Source organism: Nicotiana sylvestris, chromosome 1 (genome assembly GCF_000393655.2).
Source record: "Nicotiana sylvestris chromosome 1, ASM39365v2, whole genome shotgun sequence".
NCBI classification, from domain to species: Eukaryota; Viridiplantae; Streptophyta; class Magnoliopsida; order Solanales; family Solanaceae; genus Nicotiana; species Nicotiana sylvestris.
This window is the reverse complement of record NC_091057.1, coordinates 108,714,256-108,736,904: the sequence shown is the minus strand read 5'-3', so window position 1 is coordinate 108,736,904 and position 22,649 is coordinate 108,714,256. Positions and strand designations below refer to the sequence as shown.

The 22,649-nt window shown below is 37.5% G+C and overlaps 1 protein-coding gene across 3 annotated transcripts; it reads left to right on the top strand.

The window, feature by feature from the left end:
• Window positions 1-17,952: 17,952 nt before the first annotated feature.
• Window positions 17,953-22,390, top strand: LOC104224952 (endo-1,4-beta-xylanase 5-like). 3 transcript variants are annotated; one of them, XM_070160001.1, is made up of 9 exons: window positions 17,953-18,224; window positions 18,356-18,444; window positions 19,070-19,170; window positions 19,300-19,516; window positions 19,615-19,784; window positions 20,214-20,312; window positions 20,406-20,811; window positions 20,974-21,350; window positions 21,845-22,390. In XM_070160001.1, the coding sequence occupies exons 2-9, from the start codon at window positions 18,390-18,392 to the stop codon at window positions 22,187-22,189; spliced, it is 1,770 nt and encodes a 589-aa protein (XP_070016102.1). In that variant the 5' UTR covers window positions 17,953-18,224; window positions 18,356-18,389; the 3' UTR covers window positions 22,190-22,390. The 3 variants fall into 3 exon arrangements, with proteins under 3 accessions (XP_070016102.1, XP_009774984.1, XP_009774985.1); XM_009776682.2 differs by having other exon boundaries at window positions 18,353-18,444; XM_009776683.2 differs by having other exon boundaries at window positions 17,955-18,224; window positions 18,353-18,444; window positions 19,121-19,170.
• The last annotated feature ends 259 nt before the right edge of the window (window positions 22,391-22,649 follow it).

Genomic DNA, 22,649 nt, shown 5'->3' with positions numbered 1-22,649 from the left:
AAGCAGGTAAAGTGGAAACATACTAATCACAAGTCTGAATAGCCAGTATTGGTCATGATGGATAAGCAGTAAATAGAAGCAAGAATGGACTTAGGCCATATAAACTAAGACAGTAAATAAACACATAGGTTTAGATTCTTAAAAATTAATCAGAAGCATACCTAGTTAAAGAAAGAAAACACAAGATGTGAGCAAGGTATTGTGCAATTCCCAGCCTTGGCTTGCAGCCAGCTAGAATAATAGGGATCATAAGTAGCAAAAGGAGCAGAGAGAGCAGAGAGAGAGCCTTTTAGAGTGTAAAGTGATAGTTTTCTGAACTATTGTTCGTATCTTGAAGTTAAAATAAGAGGGAGTTTATATAGTAATCAAGAGTTAAACAAAATAAGGTAAGGGATCAATTAAGTAGCAATTAGGGAAATTCACAGAATCAGTCACACACGTAAAATCAGTAGGTCTTCCCTTTTATCAAGGGATAATCAATCAACGGTAAAAGCAGGATAGGTATTTAAGGAAGGGAATCAAGTAAGACTTGGGTATAAAGTAGGTAATTAGGGGTGAATGAACGAGAGTTCAATTAAGGAAACAATTGGCAAGAAATCAGCAAATAACAAATAAGGCAAGAGAAAATTTAATTGAGGCAGGAAGTTCAATCAAAATGAGTAAAGAAGTAAGAATCAAAGGTTTTGTTAAGGAAAAGAGTTTCAATAAAACCAAAATAAGAACTTCAGTCCAGGATTTGATTAAAAGAGAAAATCACATAAAGAGTCAGCAAATATCGCAGACAATCCAAACAGGCCAGGAATGAATAGTTGGGGCTCAGCACATAGTTTTAAACGAAGCAAATTGGTAAATCAAAATTCAAAACAACCCTGATTTAAGGAGAAAAATATAGTCTTAACATGAATAGTCAGAATGAACATAAACATATATAATCGGTACAAAAGTTGAACTAAGAAACTCAGTAGAGGCATATTAGTATAAGAAAACTACGAGACATCTGAATGGCTAAAGAAAAATCACAAGATCCAAGCCAAGAACAAAGTCAGTACACAAGTACTCAGAAACCAAACAAAGAATGTCGAAAAATTAGGGCTTTTAATATAAACAAGTTAGGGTTAGAGCAAACATAATGAAATCAATTAAAAATATAGGAAATAGATGATTAAACACTTAAAGTTACCAAATGTTTTGGAAAAAGAAATTTTCGGAAACCCTAGTTTAGAGAAAAATGAAAAATCATTCGAAAATCAGACGGTTCTTGTAAAAATCAAAAGGTTCTTGTAAAACTCATATGAAATAGGTCCAAACCATCTCAGATCTGTACAGATCTATGAAGTTCAGAAGAAAGAAATTAGGGTTTCAAGAAGAACAAACACAAAGATGAAGAAGCAAGGCTAGAAACCCATAGATATAGGAAGATCTTACTCGAAATCAAATCGGGACAGCCTGAAATAGACGAGAAATGGCCATAGATGCAAGCAAACTAACCTTGGTCCCTTGAGGACCCTAGATATAGTGATATCAGTACAAGAGAGTCCATTAGAGGCTTGGGGTGGTGAGAAACCACCATAGATAGCCATAGATGAGTGACAGAGAGGTCCGATTAGGGTTAGGTTTGAGAGAATTTGAGAGGGAAGAGGATTAGGTGACGGCGTGAGAGGTGAGGGAAATGAGAGAGTTTTGGGGGTCATTACGTTTAATTTAGGTAAGGGATAATCTGGACCGTTGATCACAATGATCAACGGCCAAAATTTGTCTGGGTATTGGGTTTGAGCAGATGGTTATTGGGCTGGGTATATTTAGGTTTAAAATTGGGCTGAGTGTTGGGTCCAATTTAGGATTAGAATTGAATGTAAAATAGGGCAGATTTTAAATAGCCAATTTTAATAACTAAATAATTTTAAAAAATAAAGAGTACCAAAAATATCTTTGTGTACTAAAGTAATTTAAAATAGTATCTCTTGACTACATCTGAATTGATTGGTTTTGGCCAAATTACTCCGTCCATTTCTGCAAGTATGAGTGCTCCTCCTGTTAGCACCCTGTGAACCATGTACGGACCTTGCCAATTGGGAGAGAATTTCCCTTTGGCTTTATCTTGGTGTGGGAAAATCCTCTTTAGCACTAGCTGTCCTGGCGTAAATTGCCTTGGTTTGACCCTTTTGTTGAAAGCTCTGGACATTCTATTCTGATAAAGCTGACCATGACATTCTACGTTCATCCTTTTTCCATCTATGAGGTCCAATTTTTCATAGCGGCTCCTTATCCATTCTACATCGCTGAGTTCGGCTTCCTGTAAGATTCTTAAAGAAGGAATTTCTACCTCGGCTGGGATGACAGCCTCGGTACCATAAACTAGCATGTAAGGGGTTGCTTCGGTTGATGTGCAAACTGTAGTGCGGTATCCCAACAAAGCAAAAGGTAGCTTCTCATGCCATTATTTGTGGTTTTCTACCATCTTCCTTAGTATCTTCTTGATGTTTTTGTTGGCGACTTCTACGGCTCCATTCATCTGAGGTCTATAGGTTGTGGAATTCTTGTACTTGATTTTGAAAGTTTCACACAGGGCTTTCATTAGATCATTGTTGAGATTGGCGGCATTATCAGCAACAATGGACTTGGGAACTCCGAATCGACAAACAATATGATTTTTGACAAAATCTACGATGACTTTCTTGGTCACAACTTTGTAAGATGCAGCCTCTATCTATTTTGTGAAGTAATCAATGGCCACTAGAATAAACCTGTGCCCATTTGAAGCAGTGGGCTTGATTGGACCAATGACATCCATTCCCTAGGCGGTGAATGGCCAAGGTGAGCTTGTTGCATTGAGCTCGTTTGGCGGTACTTTTATCATATCAGCATGCACTTGGCATTGGAAGCATTTGCGGACATACTGGACGCAATCTATTTCCATGGTCATCCAAAAGTAACCGGCCCTGAGTATCTTCTTGGCTAAGACAAAACCATTCATATGCGGGCCGCAGGTCCCAGCATGTATGTCCTCAAGTATCTTAGAAGCTTCCTTTGCGTCGACACATTTTAGCAATCCCAAATTAGGAGTTCTTTTGTACAAGTTTCCTCAGCTGTGGAAGAAGTGATTGGACAATCTCCGGAGTGTGTGTTTCTGAGTGTGGTTTGCATGCTCCGGATATTCTCCTTTCGCCAAATACTACTTGATATCATGGAACCAAGGTGTTCCATTTGTTTCTTCTTCGACATGAGCACAATGTGTCGGCTGATTATGGATTCTTACTGGGATAGAATCAATGAAATTCTTACATGGATGTTGTATCATGGATGATAAAGTGGCCAATGCATCGGCGAACTCATTCTGAATTCTGGGTACATGTCGGAACTCTATCTTCGTGAACCTCTTTCTTAATTCCTACACATGGTGAAGATATGGCAATATCTTGGAATTTTTGGTGGCCCATTATCCTTGTACCTGGTGTACGAGTAAATCTAAATTACCAATTACCAGCAGCTCTTGTATATTCATGTCGATTGCCATGTTGAGTCCTAGTATACAGGCTTCATATTCTGCCATATTGTTAGTGTAGGGAAATCTGAGTTTAGTAGATACCGGATAATGTTGACCTGTTTCTCATACCAAAACTACTCTAATGCCCCCTCCTTTGAAATTTGCAGCTCCGTCAAAGAACATCTTCCAATCGTCGTATGCTTCGGTAATGTCCTCTCCTATGAATGACACTTCTTCATTAGGAAAATACGTTTTTAAGGGTTTGTATTCCCCTCTCACGGGATTTTTAGCAAGATGGTCTGCCAATGCTTGTCCTTTGACCGCCTTCTGAGTTACATAGATGATATCAAACTCACTTAACAATATCTACCACTTGGCCAACTTTCCAGTCGGCATGGGTTTCTGAAATATGTACTTCAATGAGTCCATCCTGGATATGAGGTATGTAGTATAGGCACATAAGTAATGCCTCGACTTCCCGGCCATCCAAGTCAAAACACAGCAAGTGTGCTCAAGCAGAGAGTACCATGCTTTGTAAGGCGTGAACTTCTTACTAAAGTAGTATATGGCTTGCTCCATCCTCCCTATCTCGCCATGTTGTCCCAGAACACATCCGAAGGCTCTATCCAATAGAGATAAATAGAGTAGCAAAGGTCATCTTGGTTTTGGCGGGACCAAAACTAGTGGTGTGGACAGGTACTTCTTGATCTTGTCAAAAGCTTTCTGACAATCCTCGGTCTAGCTTGTTTCGGTGTATTTCCTTAGCATCTTGAAGATGGGTTCACATATAACTGTGGATTGTGCTATGAAGCGTCTGATATAGTTGAGATGTCATAAGAAGCTCATCATGTCTTTTTTGCTCGCGGTAACTCCTGAATAGCCTTGACTTAAGATAGATCCAGCTCGATCTCCCGGCGACTGACAATGAATCCCAGTAACTTTCCTGCGGGGAATCCGAATGCACATTTCGCGGGGTTCAGTTTCAAGTTGTACCTCCTTAACCTGTCAAAGAACTTTCTCAAATCTGCTATACGATCTGCAGCCCTTTTTTATTTGATAATGACATCATCCACATACACCTCTATTTCCTTGTGTATCATATTATGAAAAATAGTTGTCATGGATCTCATGTAAGTAGCCCCAGCGTTCTTTAGATCGAATGTCATCATCTTATAGCAATATAGCCCCCATGGTGTAATAAAGGTTGTTTTCTCTGCATCCTTTTCGTCTATCCAGATCTGGTGATAACCTGCGAAGCAATCTACAAAAGATTGGAGTTCATGCTTGGCGTAATTATCGATCAGGATGTGTATGTTTGGCAGTGGAAAGTTGTCCTTGGAACTTGCTTTGTTTAAATCCCGATAGTCGACACATACTCTGACTTTCCCATCTTTTTTCGAAACTGGCACAATGTTAGCTAACCAGGTTGGGTACTCAACCACCTTGAGAACTTTGGCTTTGATATGCTTGGTAACTTCCTCCTTGATTTTTAGGCATATGTCTGGTTTGAACTTTCTGAGTTTCTGCTTCACTAGCAGACACATGAGATTGGTAGGCAACTTGTGAGCCACTATGGACGTGCTCAAACCGGTTATGTCATCATATGACCATGCAAAAATGTCCCTATACTCCTTTAAAAATGGATATACTCTTCCTTCTCTGTTGACGATAAGTAAATGTTGATGCGAGTCTCCTTGACGGTCTCGGCGTCTCCCAAATTTACTGCTTTGGTCTCGTCCAAGTTGGACTTAGGCGTATTCTCAAAGCTTTCAACCTCCCTGACAACTTCCTCAGGTATCTCATCTTCTTCATCTGAGTCGCTATTCTCATGTTACGTTGCCTCATTACATGTTAAGTCATCGGTTCATCAGGAAAAGTAACAATAATATTGTAGAAAGAAAAATATGAAAGATAACAATAAATAATAAAGAGCAATGCATTTGATTAATACTTAAAACATCCAAACGAGTACAGCTCGATAAATCGAACACTTATTTTGAAACAAGTGAGTTTTTTAAAAACAAAATTATTGAAAATCCTAGTTGCCTAAAATGGCTATAGAAATAAAATCTGCCAGGCTTCCCAGGGACTCGACGGGCCCGGGATGGTGTGGCAGTCCAGTTCCTAAGAGTAGCTCCTCTCTTCACAATCTGAATAGTGAGGCCTTCTTCATCCTCCTCCTCAATTATGGCACTGCAGTCCATTTCTTCCTCTTCCAAGAATAGATTCTTCAGCCCAGCTATTGCTTCCTCTTCTGCAGTTCCCCATATTGTATTAGCTTTGTGAAAAGCTTGATCTAGATGTGGCACTGGTTGCTCGAGAGGGTAATACGGTCCGCACCATGGAGATGACTAATCATTGTATTCTTTCCATGTGTACTGATATCCGAGCCCAAAGGTAGTACTATGACCCTTCAGCCGTATTGGTTTAGTGATACCCTAGAGATTTTTCCCTAGCCCTTTGTCGGGTTCATACCCAGACCATGCCAGTATGCTCTCTATTTTACTGCTCCACCATTTGTCTTTTTTTTATGGCATTGACACGTTCAATATGATGATAGGTTTCCCCTCCTAGCCTTCTTCTATTTCCAATAACCGGGATGGTTTGAGTGGTGTAAATGGGGTTACTCCCATCTCTGTGAATGATCACCTCCTAACGATTCCATTCGAATCTTACGGCTTGATATAGTGTAGATGCCATAGCCCCGGCGGCATGAATCCATGGTAGGCCCAACAGAAGATTGTATGAGATCGATATGTCGAGTACCTGAAACTCGACGTCAAACTAAGTTGGCCCCATATGCAAGCAAAGGTTAATTTCCCCAATCGTGGCCCTCTAAGACCCATCGAAAGCTTTTACATTCATGCTAACTGCTCGAATTTCATGAAAACTTTTGTCCAATCTTTTTGGAGTGTCTAACGGACAAATATTGAGGCTTGAACCTCCGTCTACCAAGACCCTGGCAATGAATTTGTCTTCAAATTGCACTGTGATATGCAATGCTCGATTGTGATTCAACCCCTCGAGTGGTAGCTCATCTTCATGGAAAATGATCTTATGACTTTCCAGTACCTGCCCTTCTATATTGGCCATCTCTCCGCCGATGATGTTGTTGGGTACATAAGCTTCACTCAACACTTTCATTAAAGCATTCTTATGTGCCTCTGAATTTTGTAGCAGTGACAGGATGGATATTTGAGCTGGAGTTTTGTTCAAATGATCAATGACGGAATATTCCCTTGCTTGTACTTTCCTCCAAAGGTCATCTGGCCTTATTTCAATGACAGGCTGCTTGGTAGTGGCATCCTTACTTGGTCATCTTAAGTGTTCAGGTGTATAGACTGTTCCGGTCCTGGCATTCCTTGTGCAGCATCAGATTCCTCCATTTTTGCCTTCCCTTTTTGTCGATCTTCGGCAACGTAATCCCAAGGTATTGCTTTTGAGTGGAAATGAGGTGTGATTGATACTATCACTATAAAAGGTGTGACCATTTCTACCTCAAATGGAGCAGGGGTGGCCGTAGGCGGAGTCATCTCTACCTCAAATAGAACTGATGCAGCTACCTCAACCTCGATTGGTGACTGAGTCTGTACTACAATAGGATTAAGTGTGATTGAGGGTTTAAAGTCATCGCCCTCCCGAATAAGCCCAATTGACCGCTCAAAGTCCCATTCTTCGTTCGTCTCTATCACATGTACCCCACCGCCCCTATGATCAGGGAGAGGGTTGTTGCGAACATTGGGTGCGACTTCTTTTACCTGTATGACCTTGTTGTCAATTAGCATCTGGATCTTATCTTTCAATGTTTGGCACTCATCAGTGGTGTACCCTTTCATACCAGAATGGTATGCACAGGTTCTGTTTGGGTTGACCCATTAAAACGGATTCTCTAATGCCACAGCAGAAATGGGGGTGACATAACCAGCGGCTTTCAACCTTTCATATAGCTGGTCGATTGGTTCAGCAATTGCAGTGTACTGTCTGGGTGGCTTACGGTCAAAGTTTGGTCGTGGTATTGGAAAGTTTTGGTGAGTTGGAGGTGATTGGAAATGGGATGGTTGGGAATTATAGGTATGATAGGAATATCTGGGAGATGAAGGTTGATATGTGGGTGGTGGTGCTTGGTATGTGAGTGGTGATTCTTGGTATATGGGTGAAGGTGTTTGATATATGGGTGGAGGTATTTGATATGTAAGTGGAGATTTTGGGCTCTGAGATACCATTACTGCCCCAATTTTCTCTGTTCTTAGATATTCCGACTGATTGTAATGCCTTATTTGTGGCCTGTAGTGCCTCAAAATTTGTTACCATCCCGCTCTTGATGCCTTCCTCAATTCTTTCCCCAAGCTTGATGATATTAGAGAATTTATGGTTTTCAATAACCATCAATATTTCATAATACTACGGATCATGTGCTCTGACAAAGAACTTGTTCATCTATTCCTCGTCTAAAGATGGCCTGACCTTGGCCGCGTCCGACCTCCAACGGGTAGCATACTCGCAGAAGGTTTCGGTGGGTTTCTTCTTAAGATTCTGGATGTAAAAAACATATGGTGCATTCTCTGTATTGAACCTGAACCGGTCCATGAAATCTGATGCCATACTCATCCAATTGGACCATTTCTTAGGATCTTGGTTGATGTACCAGGACAAAGAATCTCTAGTAAGACTCCTCAAAAAGAGTTTCATCCGGATATTTTCGTCTTTCCCGACCCCGACAAGCTTGTCACAATAGGTACGCAGATGAACCCTGGGATCACCTGTACCTTCAAACATCTTGAACTTGGGAGGTTTGTATCCCTTCGGCAGTTCTACATCCGGCTGTATGCATAGGTCTTCATAGTTCAAACCTTTTATTCCCTTGTCGCCTTCGACACCCTGAACTCGACTCGTCAACTTCTTGAGTTCTTTAGCCATGTTTTTAATGAGCAGGTCCTTCTTAGAGGATTCTGGTGTATAGGAGATCGGTTGGATAGAGTGAGGTATGGTTTCCATGTATATGGGGTTATTCTGGTGAGTGCCAGGTGCCTGGGTATGATGGTGGTCATTGGTAGAGTTTTGAGGGTCAGGAATGGGTTGTGGGGTATTTTGGGGAGTATGATTATTGGCGGTTGGTGGGTAATGAATTGGTTGATGGTGGTGTTGTGGAAGAGTTGGTATTGGTTGGGGATTGAGATTTTGGGGTAGGGTTGCGTATTGATGCGGTGCATGAGGGTTTTGCGGATGTTGACTTGGTGTGTTTTGGGGAGGTGTTGGGTTCTTTGTGTTTTGTTAGTTGATGTCGGGGACATTCAAGGTGAGTGACAAGTTTGCCAAGTTGCGGACCTACTCAAGCTCTCCTTGTAGCTCTAATATCTTTTGTTCCAACCTCAAGACTAGATCATTTGGTGTCGGGGTACTCCGGCCATCTGAAGCTTCTGCGTTCTCAGCATTCTCCTTTCGAATACCACTTAAATCATCCATTTTTGCTTTTCCTTTGCCTTTTGTATTGCTTGGAGGAGGAGGAGGTGGAGGGCCTCTAGATCTGGTGTGATATGTTGATGATTCCAGTATGAGCGAACCAACCTTAGGGGATGGGAATAAGAAATAAAGAAAAAACAAAAAAGGTAAACAAGTCAGTAAGGATTTTGAAATGTTTACAATATTTAAACACATATTACGGGAATGTAAATTCATGTCCTAATTTGGGAGCCTCGTTGTGCCCGAGGTAGGCCTAGCGACAAATAAATTTGGAGAAATTTAGTGCCAATAATTGCCTTATTTCATTAAAGTAAAAGTAAACAAACCAAAACGAAACTAAATAAGGTAATGTCACTAATGGCTCTTGGCCTTATTACATTTGAAAGGAAAGCAAATAAATCTAATCTACTTGGTCCCAGAAGGACCCACTCCAGACTGGATGCTTTTGTCGTTCAATTCTCCCATCTCGCGCAGGTTCAGCAGCATGAATGCCTTTGCCAAGTGCCCTCCTTCATTTCCTTTGGCGTTCTGGCAGTCGGTGACCCTTTTTCTCATCTTCCCTTCTAACTCCAGGTATTCCAGCCTCTCGCTGGATTTAACGACTCTTTATTTCCATTCGTTAATCATATCCATGTCAGCTTTATGCAATACCATATACTCGGCTTCAGACTCTCGAACTCTTTTCGCAGCTTGTTGTACTTCACCTCTACTTTAGCAGCCTCATCTATAACCCTGTTTCCTGGCCCAGCCCTTGGCTCAACAACCCCAGTTATTTTGTCCTCCAACCACGAAGGGTAAAGGTATGAGTGGCCCGTGTGATATCGGTCTGGCTCAATAGTATCCTTCTCCACAATGATCTTCAAGGTCCACATGTGTTGCGCTTCATTCTTATATGGGATGGCGTCAACTTGGAAATTGGCTCTGAAGTGACACATTTTGGCGACCCGTGGTATGATTTGTCTCATAACCCTGAGAGGAGCGTAAGGGTATATGCCCCTCAACCCAATCAACACCTAGTGCGGAAAATCCCTGGATCTAATGATGAATTCATTGGTAGGGAACCACTCGAACATCTACTAGACTTGATCCTCAGTCAAATTTTCAAAAAAGGGTACCCATCCTGCAGCGTCCTCTAGCTGAGCAAACATGTTTGGAATATACTTCATTCTTTTGGGATGATGGAAGGCTATATGATCATTCCACGAACTTCACGGAAATTCTTGGCAGTACTGTCCCTTTTGGAGATATTCCAACAACCAGACTTGTAGCAGCAAGTTGTAACCCTTGAAGAACCTGAACCCCTTCTGACATCGCTCCAAAGCCCGGTACATGTCTGCAATAATCATAGGGATGATAGTGCATGTCTCCCCCTCGATCCCGTCCATCAGAGTTTTGGTTACCATGGCCAGAATAGTATGGATCCTATCCCCTTGTATTGGGAATACTAGCATGCCTAAGAAACACATAATAAACACAAAGACCCTACGATGAATCCAACCCAAAGAAGTGATTGAGAACTCATCATCAAAAAGGCGGTAGGAGCTGCTGTGACAGTATCTTTCATAAAGGAACTCAAAAGGTATGTAGGAGTCCTTTAGACATTTCAAATTGTCATTTTTCTTTAGCCCTATCATCTTCAGAAATCCCCTAGCAGTGTTATTTTCAGGTGCCAATAGATTAGGACTATCCCAAGGTAACCCAACAAATCCTCATATTTCTTCTAGAAGGGGTGTCATTTCTATGTTCCCAAAATGGAACATAGCTCTTTCCTTGTCCTAAAACATAGTTGCAGCCTCGATCAGCATTTTGTTGAGCTAAAGGTCCATCAAATAAGGCAAGTTTCCTAGGACTCGTTTCACATGGTTTTGGTCACATGAAGGAAGATCCCTCCACCAATCTAGCAAGAGTAAGGGTGTTCTAATCATACCGAATCTGGGGACCTCGTGCCTCATTTTTTTGCGAGATCAGAGGCCTATGCAAAAATACCAGATGCACAGCTGAGTTTTCTAAGTCCAAATTACCCCGTGGCCTATCCAAAACTCACCCGAGCCCTCGAGACTCTAAACAAAACATGCACGCAAGTCTAAAAATATCATACGGACTTGTTCGTGCGATCAAATCATCAAAATAACATCAATAACTACGGATTTAACCTCAAATTCATGAAATTCATAAGATAGTTTAAATTTTCCATTTTCTCAACCTAAGGTCCGATTTATATCAAATCAACTCTGATTCTTACCAAAGTTCACAAAATCGACTTAAATATTTTTTTAAACCTGTACCAGGCTCCGGAACCAAAATACGGGCCCGATACTATCAAGAACACACATCATCTCATTTTCAAAAGTCTTTATATTTTCCAGTAAATAATTTTTTTTTAAATTCTTTTCTCGGGCTAGGGACCTCGGAATTCGATTTCGGGCATACGCCCAAGTCCCATATTTTACTACGGACCCTACGGGACTGTCAGATCATGGGTTCGGGTTCGTTTACCAAGAATGTTGACCAAAGTCAACTTTAATCAATTTTAAAGGTCAAAATCAATCTTTTTCTTAAATTTCACATAAAAGCTTTCCGAAAATGCGCCCGGACTGCGCACACAAATCGAGGTAAGACAAAAGGAGGTTTTTAAGGCCTCAAAATATAGATTTGACTTTTAAAATAAGAGATGACTTTTTGGGTCATCACATCAGATATGTTAAGAGTTAACCAGGACAAGACATACTTCTATCTAGCAAATAGAGGATCTCTATCATTGCATACTGTGATGCAGACTGGGCAGCCTGCCCTATCACTAGAAATTCAGTGACAAGCTTCTTTATTAAGTATGGTGACTCCCTGATATCCTGGAAGTCAAAGAAACAAAGCACCATTTCAAGGAGCTCTGTAGAGTCTGAGTACAGAAGCATTGCACCAACTATAGCTGAATTGATTTGGATACTTATTCTGTTCAAAGATATTGGTATAGCAGTTGGCTTCCCTGTGAACATCTACACTGATAGTAAAGCAGCAATCCAAATAGCTGCTAATCTAGTATTTCATAAATGAACTAAACATATTGAGATAGACTGTCATTTTTAAGGGAAAAGATACATAATGGCCTAGTACAAATAGAATATATAGCTACAAAGGAGTAGTTAGAAGACATCCTAACCAAAGGTCTACCTCGAGTGCACCATGAGTATTTGATGTCCCAGCTAGGTGTGCTTGATGTCTTCATACCACTTAGCTTGAGGGGAGTGTGTGAGATAAAAGATATAACCTGAATGCAATGGTAGTTTAGTCTATTAATGTGTTACAGGATTAGTGAATTAGTTAGTTAGCTAATGAAGTGAGTGATTGGCTAGTGAGGTGGTTATGTTAGTTAGTAAGTCATGTATATATTGATAGGTTGTACAAGTAATGATACACACACAATTCATTTTCACTGTTCTATTCATTTTGAGGCTTTTTTCAGATAACTGCTCCTCTCCTTGTAAGACCCCGTAAAATTTCACCTAGAACCTGGGGGTTCGTGGTGCCGAGGTAGGCTAATATGTTTGAGGACAGTACAGACTTTTTGTGTTGTACAGTGCATCGGGGAGTTAAATAAATGATTTTGCAGAACATGGCACTTCTACGGTCTACTATGCGACCGCAGAACTATTTTATGGGTCGCAGAGTGAAGCAGAACTTGAGCTAATTTTGAGGACCATTATGTGGTCCATTATGTGGCCATATAATCATTTCGCGTGTCGCACAATCGGTCGCAGACTCAATATGAAAATTTCGAAGGGAGACTTTTGCGGCACGTTATGCGGCCGCATACCTGTCGCAGACCCAACCCGAACAACCCAGTGTTTGGGACCATTTCTACGGTCCTCTTTCCAGGTCGCATAGCCATTTTACGGTCCGGTCTGCAACCGCAGACCCGACTTCATAAGATAATGAGAGGAGGAATCCCTAAGCCTTTGTTCATCAATCCTTTCTCAAGTCTTGGAGAATCCACGAGGAAGACTTGCAAAGTTGTCTTATAAAGAAGTAAGGTTCTAGCCCTAGTCTTCAATTTTGAATTTGGGGTAGAAGATGGGTAATGGTGAGTGTTATTCTTGGGTGTGAGAGTATTATTTTTATATGCATGTACCAACAAGGTTTGTGAGAAGATATTTGAGCTCAAATGGGTAAAGATTGGGTTGTGGGATGAAGAAATCTACCATAGAAGAACCTTGAAATCATGATGCACACCTATTGTTTTATAAAATGCTAAAATGAACTGAAACCACGAATATCTTCCTAATTATGGTTCAATTTTGTTATGTCTTTAAAAAGATTGAAGTTGCTAGGTTTCCGGAACATTACTAACTTAAGGAAAGTTCAAAACGAGGTATGTTGGCTAAAATTCTCTCTTAGAATTGAATCTCACGATGTTCTTGCAAGTCCCAAGTTGTTCATTATAAATTGACTATTCTGAATAAGCTTTGTGCCTAAAGATATATGTTCAATATGTGTTCCAAATGCCCTTATCCTTGTTATATTATCCTTCGAGAATGTATTCAAAGTATGGGTTGCGTATTAAAATATTATGACTTCTAGTCGTATTGCGAATGAAAGCTATTATGCCAAATTATATAAGAAATCTAAATGTGCTTAAAACTCTTATTTGCTCACATGTGTACTTAATGTATTGAATAAAAATGCCTTGTTATTGAAAATTCATGAGGATATTTGAAAGTGAAAGAGGTGAGCATGAAATATGAAATACAGCCAACGTGCCAAGAATGATATTACATTTGGGGCCACTAGAGCCAATGAAAAGAAAAGATAAGTAACTATTGTGAAATGAGTTGAAAGTTCTTTATTTAATAATTTTTTTTTTTTGGATTATCGTTAGTCACCCAGGAAGGGTAGGTTGAAATAACCTAACCCCAAAACTATACGTGCCGATGTAGGAATGGATTGTGATTATTCCCCTTATTTGGGATGAGTATGATGTGATGAGATTATTCGCCTTAATTGGGATGAGATGATTACTAGAAAAGGGTGATGTCGATCCACACGGCATTGTGGTGAGATAGTCTAGCCGATCTGGTCGAGATCAGATATCATGCCGTACACATGGTGGTAATTATGCTTGAGGTTATGATTGAGATAATGATCGAGATTATGATAGTGATTGTGGTTGTGATTATGGTTGATGTCTTTGGTTTAGATGGCCCAGCCAATCGGGCCGTGATCGGACTCCGTGCTAAAATCACGGTGGTATATTGGTGCTAAGATCTCCCAACCTAAAATATAGAAATTTACTTGAAAACTTATCTTGCTCCTAACTTGATGTTTTGGTATTGTTTGAGGCTTCCATTTCTATGATTTTTCTTTCTTGTATTATTACTCGTTCTATTGAGAGGGTGTTTAGTCATACATACTAGTATTATTCCATATATACTAACGTCCCTTTTGCTGAGAGTGCTGCATCCTTAATGGATGCAAGTAGTTCCACAGCAAGCGGCATTGATCAGTGATAACGGTACACTCTCTTTCCAGCAGACTTGGTGAGCCCCACTTCATTTGGGGTCATGTATCTTTTGTTCCCCGTATTTCCGGCACTATCATAATACTCTTTTGTATCTATTAGAATTTAGAGGCTCCGTAGACATAGTGTAGGTTGTAAATTGGTGTTGGAAAAGTCAAACTAGTTATGCTGTGTTTAAATCACTTGTTCCACTTCAAACTATGGAAATGTATGTATTTTGAGACTTTAAAATGAAGTAACTAATGGTAATGAATTGGTGTTGTATACATGATCTCCTCATTGTCTAATTAACGAAAATATATGTTCTCTTTATTCATGGGTGAGTTTGGGTAGAAGAAAATCTAGCAGGCTTACTCCGTCGGATTATCTCGGTTGAGCGGTCACGCTCCCCGGGATCGGAGCGTTACACTCCTCTCCCTCATCAGTTAGAGTTTCTGCTTCATCTCAATTCTCCCTTTTGACACTTTCTTTGGCCCATGGATGCATGGACTATAATATTAGGTATGTTCACGAACTCAATTGACTGAGCTAGTACTTGGACATAGATTTGGTTGAAATTTGAAAAAAGAATTTTTGAAATTGTGTTAAAACATTTTTGAAAGTTTGAAGTTGTGTTTGAACATATATTTTATTTGAATTTTTTTTAAAGTTCTGTGAGTGAAAGAAAAAATTTCACCAAAAAAATTGCCTTAAACTAGTTTTTGGGAACTTGAAAATGTTTTCAATTTTGGTTTTCAAAAACTAATCATATTTCATAACAAACAGTGTTTTCAAAAAGAGTTTTAAAAAAGTTACTAAAATTTATAGCCAAATGGGAGCTAAAAATAGATGTTCAAATGAATTTTCGTGTATATATATATAATTACAAACTATTTTTGCAACGACTTAACTAAAGTTTGTTAATTATTAAAATTAACTAATTTTTTTTATAATTTGTATACATTCGATTAAGGAATTCAGTTGAACCTAGGGGTGTTCATAAAAATCGAAAAAATCGAACCAAACCGAAAACCAAACCAAACCGACCAAAAAAACCGATACTTTTTTGTTTGGTTTGGTTTTGGTTTTGAAATTTAAAAACCGATCAAATTTGGTTTGGTTTTGATTTTAATCAAAAAAAAAAACGAACCAAACTGAATATAGGAGTAGCTATTTTAAATTTAGAATTACACCTATATATATATATATATGTATACTTTTAGACAAAGTTTCAAAAAATTTATAGTAAATGTTAATCGTTTGCACTTTTAGTACAGTTCTTTACCTTTACATTCTAGTTTGATTGGTAATTTTCTTTTGTTAAATGTAAGAATCTATTTCATGTTAAAAATAATATATTTTTAATTGAGTCCTTAAATTATTCATCACTATTTCATTCAATTATCATCAATATATCTTAGCAAAATAATAGATTTCTCAAAGGGCAATTGATTTGATAGTGTTACGTTAAAAATGTGGTCGCCGAAATATGTGTTTGGTAGTTTATGTCTTATATTTAAGAAAAAAATCGACAAATAACCGAAAAAAACCAAAAAAATCGACATAAACCGAATCGAGAAAAAATCGACTTAATTGGTTTGGTTTGGTTCTAATATTTAAAAAACCGACTTACTTGGTTTGGTTTCTTTTTAGGAAAAAATCGATCCAAACCGAATCATGAACACCCCTAGTTAAACGCCTTCAATTAAGGGATCAGCGCCTTCAATTAAAAGTGATGTAGTTCGCCCTTCTTTCTTTTTACTTTTTCTCTCCTCTCCTCTCTCCCTTTTCTTCCCAAACACCAACTGCCATTAATGATCAAGTTAAAGCTTTAAAATGTATAATGGGATTCCGATTAGCATAAAAGTTGGATACAATTTTTATACAACTCAACATACAATTATAATACAATGTTCATACAAAAAGTGGAAGCGAGCGAAAAAAGAATATAAGGAAAAATATATAACTTGTTTATAATTTTCGTGCAATAATCATACAAATTAAATACAATTACAATAACATACAACTTAAATACAATTTTCTTAAAACTCAATATACAAGTCTCATATAATTTCAATACATCTTCCAACGTGTTGTCAGTTACAATTTCTCTGTCATGCTTCAGACAATATCATACAATTTACATACAAAATACATGCAATATATCTTTATATGATTTTGTATGTGATTTGTATATCGTGTCTTTTTCTTCCTCTTTAATTTTCAATCTGAAATTAAACTGATGGGATTTCCCAATTCACCAGCAGCGGCGGCGGCGGCGTCGAAGGCATCGCATTCATGTCACGGATTCAGAAATGCTATATCTCCATCTCGACAGCATTCTTCCTGCACCTCTTTAGTATAAGTAATAAATAATTTTGTAATGTAGATTTTGTATCGCTAAGTTTAGATTGAAATGTAGACGAATGATTGGTCGGTTAATTGAATTTATATAGAGTACTTCTTAGTAGTACATTTTATATAATAATTAGGTATTTAATTATTACTATTTATTATTTAATTCATATAATTGAACCTGTTATTTTTTAGGAGAGGGTGAACAAGAATACCTTCACCTGGCCCTTAAAAAAAGAAGTACCTTCACACCCTTTTATTTTAATTTCTTTTTAGGGAAGGGGAGGGTTTATGATGAGGGAGGTTCTGCATTCTTGATCATTCATTGTTATAAAAAAATTAAATGTAAATTGCATTTATTTGGGTTTTGGTTTCCAAATTGGGAGTTGTTTCATCTCCCATCTTACCTATCTGTCACCATCCGATATAGTTATCGTTTAAACTTTAATAGAATTCCTTTTGCCATCAATTGAAAGGAATAATTTTCTTTTCTTTGTCGCCCATTAAATTTACTTAAGTGGTAATTATTGATTGTAGTTAATTGCTCCTTCGTCCAATCTAGTTACCATGTTTCGTTCCATTTAGTTGTCATGTATAGTAAAGTTAGTTATTCTCAAATACGTATTATTTTAGAAAATCAAGAGAAAATTAGTTATTTTTTCTCAACTTTAATGTTAGCATTAGTTTCTAAAAAAATAAGAGGCGCGTAAATAAATAAAGATTAAAGAACTGATTAGGGATTTATAGATTAGTAAAATTACTTTATTTTAAAAAATTTTAATGGACGTGTAAAACTTTATCCCGACAACTAAATGAAAACAGGGGGAGTTTTATTTACTTTTAGTCATTAAATTATTCCAATTAAATTAAATATTGACATCCTAAAATTTTGGATTGGAATTTGCCCGGAGTAGTAACCACTCCGAAATAAAGTTGTATCATGTTTAACAATATAACCGACAATCAACATGTGTTCATTTTAAAAAATTGATGCATTTGTTTGGTCCCACTAAATACCCCGGGTAAGTACTAATGTATATGGTCATTTAAAAAAATTAAATGAATTTCTAAATTTCATTTATTCAATTATTATCCCAATTAAATTCGCCATTGATGACATGCTAAATTTGGCTATGGATTTGTTCCAAGCAAAAAATTCGCACTATGAGTTTTTTTTCTTTCACGTTTAACTTGTAGTATCAATGCAAATTCTGATTCTTGTACTATTCATGAATTTTCAGAATTGTTCGGTCGAATGAGGAATTTCCATACTCACTTAGCTTTTAAAGCTCAACTCCCTCAAATTTCAATCATGGTGGTATTGTGAATAGACATTTTGTGACATTGGTATGTATGTATTATGATGTGGTTCATATAAAAGAGGAGTGCAAAGAAGAATTGAAAACAAAAGACCAAACTCCTTTGTCTACATCAGTATGTTATCTAAGCCTTTGTTTAAATAGTTTCTTGTGAATTTTTATATATTCATTTGCTTCTCCTTTGGCTCATTTAGCCAAGGCTTGTTTACATCTATTTTATGCTACTCTTTTGCTTTTTTAAAGCAGCTCTTCCAACGTGGGACAAGGCAGAAAGTGTTACATGGCTACACTTGAAAATAATGGATTTCTTCTTTGCTGCTGCTTGTTTTTGGCAGGTCAGTACTCAATAAGCGCATTATTACTTTGTCATTATATAAACAAGTTGTAGAATTAGTTGATCCATGCGGGTAGCTCTAAGGTAAGGCCACTAAAGCTTGTGCTTTAGGCTCGCAAGAGTCAAAGGCCCCCCCAAAACTTTTTCTATTAGTTATAATTATTTATATTATTAAGATTTTTTTTAAGTTAACAAAATATTAACATTTTTTTTCAATATACTACAATGGTTCTAGTTATCAACTATTTTATTAGTAGATATGAACATTTGAATAATTTAACTCAAAATTTTAAAATATTAGACAATGAATACTTAAAAGAAAACTTAAAACCTTGAAAGAAAATTTGTTAAGACCATACAAGTTTTCTTGGTTATCTAAATTAATCGAGTCTATTTGTCCAACCGTTATCACATTATTAATGTTTTTTCTTCACATCTTCTTAAGTTTTGACTTTAGGCCTCCGATTTCATTGAGCTGGCCCAGAGTTGATCCGAAAAGTAACCATCATTTCAAAGTTTTCAAAAGTCTTAAAACTTTGTCATTTTAATTATTTCAACCTGAACTCATGCTGATAGAAAAGATGTTAAATTTCTTGTTCTTGAGTCAAATTGGCAATTACTTGCAGGTATTTTCCATATCTTATATGAAGTAATTAACAACAATTTCAATTCTCTAGGATATTTGGTTCATGGTGCTACACCTTACGACTATTCTGCAACAATAGAGGTATATATACACGTGGTTCCTATATATTCGTATAATTTTATATTGTTTTACGTTGTCAGTATATAAAAGTTAAACTCTTCTCATACGTTCAATGTCTGATGAAGTCTTGTTTTGGAATTTTAATTTCAGTGCCTCAACCAACCATTGGATCCTCAATATGGAGGAGGTTTAATTGCAAATCCTAGTTTTGACAAGGGCGTAGAAGCATGGAAAGTAGATGGTCATGTCAAAATTGAAGCAAGGGAATCTGGTGGAAACAAATTTATTGTGGCTTATAATAGAACAACTCCCTTTAGTATCTCACAATCTTTTTACTTGAAGGAAGGGGTATTTTACACCTTTTCAGGTAAAAAATTATAGACATAAAGAAAATTTTCTATTCCTATATATTTGCTTTTGAAAAATGGGTTTCATCAAGTTAAAAAAAATGATGTTATTTTGCAGCTTGGGTTCAGTTAAGTGAAGGATCGGATATTGTGGTTGCCATGATTTACAACTCAGTCGAAAATACTGTTCATGTTGTGGGATCAGTAATAGCTAAATCTGGATGTTGGTCTATGATCAAAGGTGGTCTTACTGTTGATCAAAATGCACCTTCAGTACTCCATTTTCAGGTATGATTGAATGTTATGGCAGTCAAAGTGCTGGCATGGCAAGTGACGTGTCATACTCTGGCAATGAAAATTTGATCTCATTTGTATTTCTAGAGCAATTCACACATAATTCAGTTAAGTACTTTATAATAACAAAAATATATAGTTCTATGACCATCAGAACTATTAAAAGGCTAAAGTTAACCAGGATTTCAAGCTTATGGGTTCAGGATTCTAATCATTTGAAGTTACTGGGTTCTAAATTAATAATTTGTACATATTCAATAAAAAATTTAAAATAAATATAAGGTTCGAACCAAAGTTATAGCTATTGGGTTCAGCCGAACCCGCTCCCGGTAGTACTCTACCTCCGCCCGGGTGACCATGTTGTGAATATGGTATATTTTAATAGACAATAAATCATTATTGGTCATGTCTTTCATCTCACAGTGCAACAACACCAAGTCCGAGTTAAGGGTTGACAGTGTTTCTCTGAAGGAATTCAACAAACATGAGTGGCAGGAAAATCGGTTGAGAAACATAGAGAAGGTTATTTCTAACCTAAGGATCTACTTCACTTCAAAGAGAAACTGTCATTCTTTTCTTCTTCCTTCTTAATTTCCTAATTTTTTTGTGTGATAGGTTCGGAAAAGAACGTTGAGAGTAAATGTAGCAAACAAGAATGGCAAGAAGATTAAAGGAGCAAAAATCAAGATTCAACAGAAAAAACTTCAATTCGTTATTGGCTGCGCAACACCATCTTCCATTTTAATGTCCAAATCCTATCAAGAATGGTTCGTGTCCAGGTTTACAACAACAGTTTTCGATAACGAGATGAAATGGTACTATACCGAAAGGTTACAAGGCCACGAAAATTACACAACCCCAGATGCAATGCTCAAGTTCTTTATTGATCATGGGATTGATGTAAGAGGACATAACATCCTATGGGGAGCAGCTACCCAACGTTGGGTACGAGACTTACCTCCAAGACAACTTTTAAGTGAATCTGTACGACGAATGGGTAGCGTTATGTCAAGATATGCAGGTAAGCATATATAGGCAGATCCAAAATTTAAACTTGATGGTTCAATAGTATAATATTTGTTAAAATTTTAGTGGTCCTCACATATATAGCTACATATGTTTCGTGTCGAGAATATTAAGTTCAGTTGAACCCATAACTAAGAAGTTCCATCGGCCTCTGCAGGTAAATTGGTTGCTTGGGATGTTGTAAATGAGAATTTACATCACCCACTTTTTGAGGAAAAGCTGGGGAAAAATGCTTCAGCCATCTTTTACAAGATTGCAAGTTCACTAGACACTAAAGCCACGATGTTCTTGAATGAGTTTAATACTTTAGAGCATCCAGCTGATATGGTCTCTATTCCATCAAAATATGTTGAAAAGCTTCAGGAGATTAAGGCATTTCCAGGGAATGAGGAGTTGGTTATTGGAATTGGACTTCAAGGACACTTTGATCCTCATCCTAATATACCATATATTCGTGCAGTCTTTGATGTTTTAGGAGAAACTAAAATGCCCATTTGGCTCACCGAGTTAAATGTTGAGCCCTGTCCAAAACAGGTACTCTTATCATTTCAGCATTTCATATTAAGCATCCTACTTTTTCTCCTTTGAGCAAATTTAATTCGAGTTTAACTTCTATACATAACGCGAAGAATAAAAAAGCTTATGTACGATAGACGAATATCATTTTATCCCTCTAACTTTGCTTTAAAATCAAATAATCACTTTAACTATAACAACAGATAAACCCCCCCACCCCACCCCCCACCCTCGTATTTTAGGAAGTGTGTGGTTCACCCTTGACATTTTCAATCCCCATCTAAGTAATATACAAATTTTATATACTTTTTTGGCTAGAAAATGTAAATAGTTTTTGCCGCAGACTAAAAGTGATAATACCCCCTTTTTTTTTAATACTCATTATATATGATTCCTTTTTTTTTAACCTAGGTGCTTTACTGATAATTTATGTTTTAGCAGGTCACCTAAAAGAGAATTACAGATTACCGCGGATAATAAGTGGAATTACAATAGATTGCTTGTGTTTACAGGCATATTTTTTGGAAGAAATAATGAGGGAAGCATTTGCACATCCTGGTGTTAAAGGGATGATGATATGGATAGGATGGAGTCCAAATGGATGCCATGAAATGTGTTTAGTAGACAGCAAACTCCAGAATTCGCCATCAGGGGATGTGGTTGACAAGCTTCTTGCTGAATGGAAGACAACAAACTTAAACGGAGTTACAGACAATGGAGGAGCTTTTGAGGTTAAGGTTTTTCATGGAGATTATTACGTCACAGTTTATAATCCTAAAACTGGTGCCAATGTCACAAGGGAAGTGCAGGTCTATGATGACAAGTCTGAAACAGTAGATGTTTCCATTACTCTGTGAAGTTCATCTTCGAATGACAATAGCATGCCACTGAACAAGTGTGTTCGAGAAAAACGAACTATATACGAATAATGTATTGATATTTTATTTTATTTTCATTTTATGTATCACGTGTGAGTATTGAGAAGAATATTTTTATACTCTGGTTGAAATTCTAAGTCTATATATAAGAAATATAACATATGAATCCTTTTTATAGCATTTCAAGATCTAAATTTTCCCATTTTTCCTACAGTCCATATATAGTAAATTAGCGCTTAGCGTTTTACAAAAATGTGCATTGATCATCTCCAGGATTAATTGTGCAGCCGTTGACTTGAGTAGTCACTCACTAATCGAAATTACCTACTAGTAAAGTTTTTTTTCTTCTTTTTTTTTTAACAGAAAAGTCACTTAACTATTTCTATAACACATGTTACTCCACTAGATTTCTCAATTTTCTTTTTTACTTTGTAATAAA